Source organism: Dipodomys merriami, unplaced genomic scaffold (genome assembly GCF_024711535.1).
Source record: "Dipodomys merriami isolate MVZ:Mamm:240054 unplaced genomic scaffold, mDipMer1.0.p SCAF_50, whole genome shotgun sequence".
Classification (NCBI taxonomy): Eukaryota; Metazoa; Chordata; class Mammalia; order Rodentia; family Heteromyidae; genus Dipodomys; species Dipodomys merriami.
In genome coordinates this window covers 8,826,758-8,839,426 of record NW_027206069.1, presented here as the reverse complement: position 1 = coordinate 8,839,426, position 12,669 = coordinate 8,826,758, and the positions used below count along the sequence as shown (strand labels likewise).

The 12,669-nt window shown below is 61.1% G+C and overlaps 1 protein-coding gene across 1 annotated transcript; it reads left to right on the top strand.

The window, feature by feature from the left end:
* Nucleotides 1-281: 281 nt before the first annotated feature.
* Nucleotides 282-9,722, top strand: Chga (chromogranin A). The gene is made up of 8 exons (XM_069997694.1): nucleotides 282-431; nucleotides 841-887; nucleotides 2,687-2,780; nucleotides 3,304-3,372; nucleotides 4,292-4,390; nucleotides 6,436-6,819; nucleotides 7,359-7,780; nucleotides 9,349-9,722. Exons 1-8 carry the CDS (start codon nucleotides 386-388, stop codon nucleotides 9,430-9,432), a joined length of 1,245 nt encoding a protein of 414 aa, XP_069853795.1. The 5' UTR covers nucleotides 282-385; the 3' UTR covers nucleotides 9,433-9,722.
* The last annotated feature ends 2,947 nt before the right edge of the window (nucleotides 9,723-12,669 follow it).

Sequence of the window (12,669 nt, the reverse complement as noted above, 5' to 3'; positions counted from 1 at the left end):
TTGCGGGCGTGGGACAGCGGAGGGGAGGCGCCGAGACCGGGAGTGACTTGTGGAGATTCAGCTGGGCCTCGGTGCCCCCGCCCGGGACCGGCCGACTACGTTAGCAGCGCCCGGCTACGGCGGCGGGGTGGGGAGGGGGGGGGGGGACAGAGGCGGCCCGAGGTGAGGCTGGGGGCGGAGCGAGCGGGGTGGGGCGGGGGCGGCCCGATGACGTCATTTCCGGGGCCGGGGTATAAACGCGGGGCACCGGCGCGCGGCCGCCACTGCAGTGGCTCCAGCGCGGCGCGGAGAGACCCCGGGGCGGACCGCAGACGACGCGCGCCCGGCCCGCGCCCAGCCCGCGCCCCCGCCGCCCGGCTCCCCGGCCCGCAGCCCCGCGCTCGCCATGCGCGCCGCCGCCCTCCTGGCGCTGCTGCTCTGCGCGGGCCAAGGTGAGCGAGCGAGGCTCCCGGCGCCCCGCGGCCGCCCCGCCCGCGCTCGGCTTCAGCACCGCGGACAGCGCCCCGGCCCGGCCCCGCGGCGCAGCTCGGCCCCGACCCCCCAAACTCGCAGGATGGGGGCCCCCCATGCCGGGACTCGGTGCCAGCACCGGCTCCGCGCCGGGCCGGCCAAGGTCATGGGGAGAGGGGAGCTGCTCCCCGTCCTCCCCGCTTCGGCTCGGGGTCCCCCCCTTCTGTCCCCACCGCGCCCCGCTGCACGCCGGCCTTGCTCTCCTCGCGCTGGGCTCTGGGACTCACACTCCGTGGCCCACGGGGCGGGGTTAGGGCCAGCTCCCAGCAGGGGACAGCTGGATGGGGAGCCCCGCCGTGCGCTGACCCCCGTCCTGTCATTTTCTTCTAGTCTCTGCCCTTCCCGTGAACAGCCCTATGAATAAAGGGGATGCCAAGGTAAGAAGGGGCGTGGGGGGGTCCCTGGTTAGGGGGAGGCTCCCGTGGACAGCTCACAGCTAGTTCTCGGGCAGCTGCAGGGGTGACTCTGGCAGAAAGCCAAAGCCCCAGCGTGGCCGCCCAGCCTGAAAAACAAGCTCTCAAACACGCGAGCTGTCCCCCTGTGGACTTCTCTGGGCTTCCGTGAGCTCCACCTGCAGCCCAAAGGGGCCCGGGTGTCACCTGCCTGGGCCAGGGCCAGGCCGCTGCCCCGGTCACTCCAGAGGCAGGAAGGGGTGGCTACTCTTTGCCTATGGTTGTTCCTAATCCCGCCTGGGTGCTGGGCTCCCCCTGGCCTCTCCACCAGCTTCTGCTGGCAATAATCCCTGCTCCCCCCCCCAAGTTTTCATCCCTTTACCCAAAGTCCCAGACAGTCGGAGCCTGATGATGCAGTCACTCGGGAAAGGGGGTTAGGATACTCTTAGCGGCTCCTGTGGGGGTAACACACGCCAGACACATACCTGGAATTTATTCTCTTCTGAGGTAGGGCTGTTTTCCCATGCAGTGGCACTCCTCTCTCTCTCTCTCTCTCTCTCTCTCTCTCTCTCTCTCTCTCTCTCTCTCTCTCTCTCTCTCTCTCTCTCCTCTCTCTCTTCTCTCTCTCCTCTCTCTGTATGTGTGTGTGTGTGTGTGTGTGAGAGAGAGAGAGAGAGAGAGAGAGACAGAGAGAGAGACAGAGAGAGAGACAGAGACAGAGACAGAGAATCAACCTGAGTGACGGAGAGATTTCTGACAACCCAAGAGTGGTTTCTTCTGTTGGAGGCAACAAGAAAAACAAAGCTCACCTAAGAGATTTCAGCCTCAATTTGCTTGATGATGTTTCCTATTTAACCAATGCATCCAGGCCAGGATTGAAACCTCTGCCTCTCATTCTAAGCCATGCAACCTTAACAAGATTACTTCCAGCTTCCCCTCTCCCACTGGGGAGACACAGGAGAAGGAATAATGGGTGGGGAGTGCCTTGCACATAGTAGGTCCTTAGTTGACAACACTGATTTTCCTGGAGGTCCCCCTGATCTCTCTATCTCAGGACCCCTCTCCAGTTCCTGTCTCCCAGAATCTGATACTCGCTGGGGTGCGGCGGGTAGCTGCCAGGAGATCCAGGTGCAGGCTGCTGAGTGCTGCTTACGGGGTCCTTTAGAGGAACATCTCTGGTCCCCATGTCCTGCCCAGAAGTCTGGGGTCATCCTGAGGCTGGGGCTACACAGAGAGCGTCTGCCAGTTTGCCGCTCTGGCTCTGCGGATCGGTTGGTTGCCTTGGCACCCCACAGTCGCAGCCTTCCACCCCTCGCTCCCCACCAGCACAGCCTGGTGATGTCTGACACATTCTGCTCCCTTCCCGCTCTGCACTGTGGAAGCCGCCCGAAGGTGTGAGTCCCTGTGTGTGTGTGTGTGTGTGTGTGACACACTTCATGCTTTATGGCGTGTCTTCTCATCGGTGTCTCCTTACCTTAGGAGGGCATTTGGGAAGATATCCCACTCCCATTTTACAAAAGAGGAAACTGAGGTGCAGAGAGGTTGTGGTTTTCCCAAGTCACACAGCTGGGATACCATCTTCCCTGATGGTATCCAGTTGGCGCCATCTTCCGTGATGATTCATTTATGGGGCACCTAGCTTATCCGCAGCACCTTGCTGGACTACAGGAAGACTTGGCTGTGTGCTGCTGGCCCTCCTGCACTGGGACCCCAGTGAGCCCAGAGGGGGGAGGGGGTGCAGGGCAACTATCGCTAAGCCACAGCCCGCCCTGCTCTCTTCCCAGGTAATGCGGTGCATTGTGGAGGTCATCTCTGACTCGTTGTCCAAACCCAGCCCCAAGCCTGTCAGCCACGAGTGTCTGGAGACCCTGCAAGGAGGTAGGGGCCAGTGGCGGGGAGGGCCGGGAGGCCAGGAGATGGGCACGTGGCTAGTCGGCTTCCTCCTTTAATCCAGCAGACCCTGACCAAGTACCAACCCAGACCAGCACTGCTGGGGGTGAGGGGCATAGGCGATGGGGGGGGGGTGCCAGCTCCCATGTCCCCGAATCTCACTGACCAGCAGGGAGGCAAATGTGAGCTGGGCTCAGACACTGGGTGAGGATGGCCATGCGGGGAAGCAGGGGGCTGTGTGGTGGAGCAGAGCTCAAATAAGACCTGTGGTGGGAGGCTGTTAGGGAGCCTCATTGAGGCCCCTTCCTGGAGGTCTGCTGCGGGGCTCAGTGGCTGCAAAACAGCGACAGACACCAGGGGCATGCGTTTCGAGGCTCACGGTACCACTCCAGGACTGAGTGTACAGAAAAAAAAGCCTGGAGCGTGCGCTCTCCCCCGCCCTTTTGTTCCTTTCCCCTCCCATTTCTCTCTGCCCTCCTCTGGAAACAGCCCCGTGTCTGTCCCTCTGCAGATGAACGCATTCTTTCCATCCTGCGACACCAGAATTTGCTGAAAGAGCTCCAAGACCTCGCTCTCCAAGGTATTGCCACCACTGTGCTCGATTCTGGGTAGATGCCAGTAGCAGAGTCAGAAAGCCAGGGTGGAAGGTGGAGCAGGCTCCTGTCAGGTACCTGTGAGAGAAAGTGGGGTCCTCCGTGCACCTGGCTCAACTGGCTACGGATGTTGTTAAGGAGATCATGGCTCAGAGAGGTTGGGTGACTTTCCCAAGGTCATACAGTGAGTGGGAGAATGCCGGGATCCCACATAGCTCCCCGAAGGCCCCAGGGCCTCTGGAGCTCTGCGGTGCCAGGGAGGTGTTTTCAAGATGAGAATGCAGACAGGATTCCCTCTTGAGCGCAGGGAGAGGAGGGGCCCTGTCCCCTCCTGACGACTCCAGGGGTATTGGAAGAGGCAGCGCCCTGCCTGCTTCCGCCACGCCTGACCTTCCACACACCCAGATGCGGTTGGGAATGGAGCGTGTGTGTCGTGGGGGCAGTCGAGCAGAGGTGGGCAGGAGGCTAGGTTGGAGGGTTTGCTGCTGTTGTTCCTGCCCTCCCCGCCCCCCAAGCTCCTTCCTGGCTTGATAGATACCCCACCCCCTCCACCACCACGCTGAGGCCTGAACCAAGATCAACTCTGAGTGGTTAGGACCAGAGTCACTGTTTCCTCCTGCCCAGGGGTCCCGGCTGCCAACCGGGTCTCAAGGGCACCGCACCCACCCCTCCTGCCCCGCGCCCGCTGCTCCCTTCAGACCTTCCTGCTGTGGGAGGCTCTGTCAGGCAGGGCTCCCCTTCTTCCTTCCCCGGTGGAGAAGCTTGCGTCTGGGGAGGTGACTTGGAGGGGCCTGGCAGGCCTGGAGCTCCTCGCCCAGCTCCGGGACAGGGAGCAGGGCTCAGCCCTGGGGACAGGCGTGTCAGGACTATCCCAAGGCGCCGTTCCTTCTTCCTCTCCTGCCACAGGAGCCAAGGAGCGGGCCCAGCAGCAGAAGAGGCCCCGCAGCTTTGAGGAGGAGCTCTCCCAGGTGCTCCAGGGCCCCCGCAACGCAGCTGGGGTGCAAGGTGGGTGTAGCCTGGCTGACAGAGTGTGCCTGTGCAGTGCACACAGGCACGTGTGTGTGTGTGTGTGTGTGTGTGTGTGTGGTGTGTGTGTGTGTGTGTGCGCGCACGTGTACGCCTGTGTGCATGCGCATGCACATGCATGTGTATGTAGCTAAGTGGTCACAACTCAAGGCCCTGGAAGATTGCTGTAATTTCCTCCTCCCCCCCTTTTTTTTTTCTTTTTCTTTCTTTGCCAGTCCTGGGGCTTGAACTCAGGGCCTGGGCACTGTCCCTGAGCTGCTTTTGCTCAAGGCTAGCGCTCTACCACTTGAACCACAGTGCCACCTTCGGGCCTTTTCTGTGTATGTGGTGCTGAGGAATGGAACCCAGGGCTTCATGCATGCTAGGCAAGCACTGTACCACTGAGCCACCTTCCCAGCTCCAGTTCCTTCCTTTTATCCATGGGGAAATAGGACCAGACAGTTGAGTCCCTGGTTTACATCTGGGCCTGTCCTACTGGGAAGCCTCGTCTGTCCCCCCCCCCCCCCCCCCCGAGCTGGCGCTGTAAATACAAAGTCTCAGCATCTCCTGGAGCCCCTGGGGTGGAGCCCTGCGTTCCTGTGGCCTAAGTGTGGAAAAGGCCATGGCGTCTGGCCAGCGGGTGCTGCGGTCATCCTCCTGTTTAGGAAAAGCTACAAATGGCACCTTGCGCAGCCTGGCGCTGTGGTGCCAGAGGTTGGGGGTGAAACGGTTCCCAGGAGCTAGCCGTGAGGCTCCAAGGGGGTTCAGCGGGGCACCCCAGGTGTGGGTGGCCAACTGCACACTGGCTTTGCTGTGGGACACTGGGAGACCCCCACACCCAGCCTCCATGGGGCCAGTGTCTGGACCATGTGGTACCTTCCATGGGCTGGGGGCGGTGTAGAACCGTGTGTGTGTGTGTGTGTGTGTGTGTGTGTGTGTGTGTGTGTGTGTGTGTGTGTGTGTTTGAGAGAGGAGCGGGGGAGGGAGAGTCAGGGATTTAAAAGCGACTCTGTCCTTGGCGGTGGAGGCCTGGGGTGGGGCTCAGCTCTGCCTCCGCTGCCTGCGCTGCGGGGACCAGTGGCCTCACGTTCCTGCACAGCTGGCGGTGGCATCGAGCAGCCCGCCAGGGCGCAGTCAGTGCGGCACGGGTGCTGGCATGTGTCCGGCAGCGTCTCCTCTGTGTCACTCAGTGACAGCAAGTTCAACCGTCAGAAGGCTGGGTGCTGTTGTGCATGTCTATAATCCCAGCTACTCAGGAGAAGAAAGCAGAAGGATCCACCTGAGGAAAGTCAGGGAGACCCCATCTCCAGAGAGCACACACAAAAGGGCTAAAATTGTAAAGATCAATTTGCAGAGTGTTTCCTGGCAAGCAAAAGGCCCCGGGTTCAAGCCTCTGCCTAAAAACAAAATCTAAACAAACTAAACCAATTAAAACTCTTTTAATGAAAATCTAAAATACTGAGGAGCAGAGCACGCTCACCGAATGCTGAGGACAGAGAAGCCCCACGTGGAGGTGCAGTAATGGTGCCTCTTACACAGAGAGGTTAAGGCAGTGCCCAGAACCACACAGCAGTTCAGCTCTTGTCCCAGTTTGCTCCAGGGTTCGGGGTGCTTTTTCAAGGTTTGATTTTTTGTTGTTGTTGTTTCTGCCTCTGAGCTTTTTTCCCTCAAAGCTAGTGCTCTACCACCCGAGCCACAGCTCCATGTCAGGCTTTTTGGTGGTTCGTTGGAGATAAGAGTCTCCTGCCCACACTGGCTTTGAACCATGATCCTCAAATCTCAGCCTCCTGAGTAGCTGGGATGACAGGCGTGAGCCGCAGGCACTGGCTGTTTCTGTTTCTAAGTTACATCTTGTTCTAAGAGGCAGAAGTACAGGAACACAGTGCAGGTGTGCGTTGGTCAAGGCCGGAGGAGGAAGAGAGACCCCAGTGTAGTGCTGGGCTGGACTTCCCAGAGGCTGAGCCTGGCGCTGCCGCTGAGCCTGGCCTGGGGAGCCCCGCGGGCAGCCCGGCCCCCAGGGCTGACTCCACCCGTGCTCTCTGCAGCAGTGACGGTGACCACAGAGGCAGCCCCGGGGGATGCTGAGCAGAAGAGGGAGGACGCGGCCGAGCCGAGGCCCGGCGGGGCCACCCAGGAGGCCGAGCCCCCCGCCTCCCCAGAGCCCGGGCGGGCTGCCGAGGACAGCCAGGGCCCCAGCCCCCGGGCACCGGCCAGCCTCCCCGCAGGGAGCCGGGAGGACCCCTCACAGGGCCCGGGGGAGGGAGAGTGGGCCCTGAGCCCGGAGCAGAGGCCGCAGGCACAGGCCCGAGACCGGGAGGAGGAGGAGGAGGCCGAGGCCGAGGCTGGGGAGAAGGCAGTCGCTGAGGATGAAGACCCCACTGCAGCGTTTGACTCCCACCCCAGCCTGGGCTCCAAGAACATCCAGAAAGGTGAGAGCATGTATGGTGATGGGGACCCCCGCACCCCCCCCCAACATGGATGGGAGGAGACCTCATTCCGTGATCTCACTCTGCCTTCATACCAATCCTGAAACATGGCCATCCGGTCCATCTTCCAGAGGGCAAGCTGAGGCTCAGAGAGGTTAGGTAACCTGTCCAAGGCCACACAGCTCCTTTGTAGTAAAGCGACTCCCTCCCCTGGCTGCCTGACTCCAGGCCCTGCACTGCCCACTCTTCCGCACAGTACCTCCCGACCTGGGAGGCAAGAAAGTAACAGCACACGGCTGGGGAGCAGGCTGATGGGGGGCACGCTAAGCTGCGTCAGAGCTCCAGGGGTGAGCGGGCCAGCGCCAACCATCCCTTTGAGCTTTGAGAGGTTCAAGACAGTTCTATTCCAAGAGGACCCGTTGTGGGGGTGACTGGCTGGGCCTGGGGCGGGGGGACATGCCAGGTCCCCAGGGACGGGCAGAGTCGTGGGGAAGCGGCAGCACCCCCTTTCTTGGGTCTTGTCCCCCCCCCCCCCGCTGCAGGTGGGCAGGACGCGCTGGCCACGGATGGCGCTGGGAAGCCGGGGGCAGAGCAGGCCCGGGGCCCCACGGCGCAGGGAGAGCAGCGGATGATGGAGGAGGAAGAGGAGGAGGAGGAGGAGGGGGCCGGGGCCCCTCGAGGCCTCTTCCAGGGCGGGAAGAGCGGCCCGGGGCTCCCCGGGGAGTGGGAGGACGCCAAGCGATGGAGCAAGATGGACCAGCTGGCCAAGGAGCTGAGGGCGGAGAAGCGGCCGGCCCGGCCGGCCGAGGACGACGACCCCGACCGCTCCATGAGGCTCTCCTTCCGGGCCCGGGCCTCCGGCTTCCCCGGGCCTCAGCTGCGGCGGGGCTGGAGGCCGCCCTCCAGGGACGACAGCGGCGAGGAGAAGAAGGAGGAGGAGGGCAGCGCCAACCGCAGAGCCGAGGTGGGGCCGGCCGGGGCTCCGGGCCGGGGTCTCGGGGGGACGGTGCACGGCGGGGTGTGCCGGGCAGGAGGCCTCCGAGGCCGGGGCGCCCGGGGCAGTGCCAGCCACGCTAGACGAGCCTCTGTGGGCGGCAGCAGGACGGGGCGTGTGGGGACACGGTGCTCTGCGTGGACACCGCGTGGCAAGATGGACCTGGGGGTCCAGGGCACCCGTGGCCCTGAGCACTTAAGGCCAGGAGAAGCGGGGGGGGGGGGGCGGCAAGAGACAGTCATGACCTAGGGAGACTTTGGGCGGTGTCCATGGCCTCCCGGTCCCCAGGGAGCCTCTGTGCCCCTTTCCAGATTCACTCCTGCAGCCATCCCCCCTTAGCAACAGGGAGGCCCGCTGGCCCTGGGCCCCTGCGCGCGGGCAGTAGCCGCCACTGTCTGCTCTTGGCTGTGTGACATGGGGCATGTCATTGTCCCTCTCTGAGCCATATTAGTCCCTCCCCCCCATTTGTTTTTGCCAGTACTGGGGCTTGAACTCAGGGCCCGGGCCCTGTCCTTGAGCTTCTTTTGCCCATGGCTAGCACTCTACCACTTGAACCACAGCACCACTTTCGGCTTTTTCTGTGTATGTGGTACTGAGGATTCAAACCCAGGGATTCATGTGCACTCTACCCCTAAGCCACCTTCCCAGCCCCTAGTTTTCCCCAATTTGTGAAATAGGGGTACAGAGTCTTTTCTACTCACCTCCTTATTATGGTTGGAACACATGGGCTTCCAAGACCCGGCCTGCCCAGGGCCACTCGGCCGCTGCAGGCCCAGGGCTCGGCCCAGGGGATGGGCACAGGCCAACTGGGAGCGAGGTACCCGTGCAGCTGCAGCTTTCTCACAGGCAGAGGGAGACTAGGTGGCAAATGGTGAAAGGGGGACCCCAGGCTTGTGGGTGCCCCTCCCCATGCCCAAGGGCCAGCAGGGAGGCCCTGGAGCCCGCAGCTCCCAGGCCACCAGCGTCCGGCCCTGCTGGACTCCCTGGCATGCAGGTAGAAGACAGGAGGTGGCCTCCTTCAACTCTCTCGTCCATTCTCATGGTGTCAAGTGTCCGGGGGCCTGGGTCACAGAGCAAGGCTGGGGGGGAGGGGGTCCCCTGCTCCCCTGACCACCTTTGCAGCAAAGGGTTGGGGTCCCAAGGATGAAGGCCCAACAGCTAGCCTGTGCTGTAGTCCTGAGGTTCCTGCAAGTATGGCGGCCAGCCTCCCGCCCCGCCCCCAGCCCGCTGCGCCCTGGAACCCTCCCTGGAGAACGCGCCAGGGAGGCAGCAGTGTTGTTTTTTCCCCATATTCGCGGTCAAGAACCAGGAGGCAATGCGGGCTGAGGAAGAGGCTGGGGTGAGCGTGGTCAGGCCCTGCCCCACCCCAGTCCTCCCACAGCCTCGCAGTGGCCGCGCTGTCTCTAGACACACGAGATGACCGGCTGAGAGGGGCAGCGCCCCGTCACGGCCCCACAGCTGACGTGCCGGCCGGCCGGCCCTCCCCTCCGTGCCCTGGCACCGTCGGCCTCCCCGTGATCCTCACTCCTCTCTCCCAGGACCAAGAACTGGAGAGCCTGTCGGCCATCGAGGCGGAGCTGGAGAAGGTGGCCCACCAACTGCAGGCGCTGCGGCAGGGCTGAGCGCCGCCCTGCTGCCCCCTCTGCGGGCCCTCCCCAGGCCAGCCCGCTGCCCTTCGCTCCCCTCTGATCTCAGCGCCCGCCCTGGACGCCCCTGCAGGGGGGCCTCCACCTCCAATCCGGATCACTCCTCTTAACACAGGCAGCTTTCTAGAAGTTTCCTTTCAACCTTCTAATCCACTGGACACAACTGCAATAACATCTGATCTTTGGGTGACAGCTGAGAACTTTCCAACTGTAACATATTCCAGATGAAGTTGATCTAAGGAAGAATAAACGTGCTCTGTCTGGGCTCTCGTTTCTCTTGGAGTTTTTCTCCCCTTCACTCTGGGCGGGCGGAGGCGCTGGCTTTCCGAGGAACGCCTTTCAGGCCACCTAACCACAGGTGGCTTTGATTTGAGAATCAAGTTCCCGAGAGTCCAGGTCCTGCCTGGTGCGTGTGAGCAGGTAGGCTGGAGGCTGGAGGCCTGCCCAGCCATTCTCGGTTGAAGGGCCTAGCAGGCCTTCTTGAGGCTCTCAGAGCCTCAGTTTCCTCATCTAGGGAATGGGAATAATACTTGCTACCTCTCCCTAGCAGGTGAAGGAGGCAGGGCCCTAGAAAACCAGTGCTCTGGTAGGAGACCAGTTTAGGGATTGCAGCCTGGGCCTCGCAGATGAGGCCGGCTGCCTCCTGCTGCAGTCCCTCCCAACAGCGGCCCACTGCTGGAAGTCCATTTTCATTTATTATTACGGTAAAGGTGTTGTACGGAGTGTGTTTACTTTTGTACCTGCACTGGAACTTGAACTTAAGTGGCTTTTTTGCTCAAGGCTGGTCCTGTCACCTCCGCCGTACATCCACTTCTGGCTTTTGGCTGGTTATCTGGAGGTAAGAGTCTCATGGACTTTTCTACCCCAGCTGGCTTCACATGGGGATCCTCAGATCTCAGCCTCCTGAGTTAGCTAGGATTACAGGTGTGAGCCTCCAGGGCTCGGCTGTAAGGTGTTTATTTCTTCACCTTTCACACAGGCAGGTTTAGTCCCCACCCCACCCCCAACAGCCCCAGAACAACCAGTGATGCTGCACTAGGCTGCAGAACGTCCTCCTCCAAGACAGGTACCCCTTATCCCCCAAACAGCCGCCGCAGAGACAGCCGCCTGAGTTATCCTAAGTACATGGAGCAAACCTGTGACCCCTCCAAAGCTGAGGACAGGGCCATGGCTTTAGACCGCCTGTGGGGTCACTTATACATGCATGGAAGTAGATAAAGGAAATACTCAGCGTGGAATTCTGGGAGAGATGCTAACAGGACAGGGTGGAGTTGAACTAGTGGGCAGTCCGGTGAAAGTGCTCCTTAAGCAGGTTCTCCGGCCAGCCTGCGGGCGGTGAGCTCCGCACACCCTGGGCCAGGCTCTCCAAGCCACAGCTGCTGGCCACAATCAGCAGAGGGCCGGAGCAGCCGAGGCCGGGCCCCCATGGAAACTAGCTGTCCTTTGCAGCGTATGGGACATCCACTGCACGACCCCATAGCTACAGAGCAGCCCTGCTCCATCTTCTATTCTGGGGGGCAGATGAGCACAGCTGGCAGCAGGCGCAGGAAGCAGAGCCATCGAGGACGCCGGGGCTCCCTGGCCTCCGGTACTCTGGATGAGGCCGCTGCACCCGTCTGCCTCCATGGTAGCCTGTGCTGGAGACCCTCGCTGGGCACAACCCAGCACAGGGCCCAGCCGGAGCCTCAGGGAGAGCAAGCCAAGGTTCAGGGAAGAGGAGGGGCTGTGGAGATCCACAGAGCCATGCTCTGTTTCTAGGGAACAGGGGGAGGGCAGACGCAAGCCCCAGGGACATCAGCGAGGGCCTCGATGGCTGTGGCCAGACAGCCTGTGTCATGATCGAAGAGCCGAGGACCAGTGTTCCAGGCTGGACAAAGGACACAGCGTGCTAGCAGACAATGGGAACTTTCCTCAGCTGGCAGGAATCCAGCTTTGGGCCAGCGTGTTTGGGGTTGCTCTGAAGCCCACTCGGCAGGTCTCTGGGGCAAGCGAGGCTTGCTCAAGGTCGTTTTCTCCCTCACTGGCAGGATTAAAGGCAGGCCAGCAGGCCCACGTGCAGGGTGACCCCTGTAACCAGAGGCTTTGGCAGCATCCGACGACTTCCAGAAGTGACACTGGTGACATCAGAGCAGCTGTCAGTTTGCTACAGCAAACCCAGACCCTTCCATGACACCAGCAGAAAAGAGCCTGGTGCAGGGTGGACTCCTTCCTTGGTTCTCTGGGTGAGGACAGCCACAGACGGCTGATACTCAATATCCCGGAGCAGAAGGGGACCCACCTCTGTCCCCAGGCAGGGCTGCAAGGGATCCTCGGACTAGGCCCAAGGCCTAGAACGTGAGCCCCTGGACCGCCTCAGCCGTCACACCCACTGAACATGCAGGGCCAGGCCATGGAGCAGAAGCAAGTGACACAGTGGGGCCATGGAGGTGGCTCCAACCAGAGGCAGCGCGGCCACACCTGAGCAGACTTCAACCAGGCAGTGCCCACTGAGGCCCTGGGGATGCCACCCGTGGCTGATGTCTGGGGACAGATGGACATTCAGAAGGCAGGCTTCTCTCATCCGGGCTACTTAAATCTCCCCCAACGGGCAGCCGATGCTTTGTTCTGCTTTCTGGACAGGGCCTCACAGCCACCAGGCCTCGGCAAGGCACAAATCCATCCCGATTTCCACCCTAGATAATGCCGTGCAGGCCTGAGTTAAATGCCACATTGGTAAGGCCACATTGGTAAGACCTGACAGTAAGGAATAAGCCACTAAGGAATAAGCACCTGGATCACACCAAAACCCCTGACTGCTTTTGGGCAGACTAGGATTGTAATTTATCTGGGACTTGATCTCAGGTCCTCAGCTGGTGTTCTACCACTTGAGTCATGCCTCCAGCCCAGTTTTTTGCTAGTTCCTGCCCAGGCTAGTCCTGAATTGGGATCCTTTGGATCTCAGCCCACTGAGCAGCTAGGATTTTTTATTTGCCAGTCATGGTGCCTGAGTTCTGGGTCTGGGCACTGCCCCTCAGCTCTTCAGCTCAAGGCTAGTGCTCTACCACTTGAGCCATAGAACCACTTCTGGCTTTTTCTGCTTATGTGGTGCTGAGGAATTGAACCCAGGGCCTCATGCATGCAAGGCAAGCGCTCTACCACTGAGCCACCTTCCCAGCCTAGGATTTTTTTTTATTATTATTAAAAGGTAGACTGGTTTCACTGAACATCTTATTC

Excerpts from the sequence above, each read along its gene's own strand:
- Chga (XM_069997694.1), top strand. The coding sequence starts at position 386 with ATGCGCGCCGCCGCCCTCCTGGCGCTGCTGCTCTGCGCGGGCCAAG. Across the intron at positions 2,781-3,303 it reads TCTGGAGACCCTGCAAGGAG|ATGAACGCATTCTTTCCATC; the intron begins GTAGGGGCCAGT and ends GTCCCTCTGCAG. Across the intron at positions 6,820-7,358 it reads CTCCAAGAACATCCAGAAAG|GTGGGCAGGACGCGCTGGCC; the intron begins GTGAGAGCATGT and ends CCCCCGCTGCAG.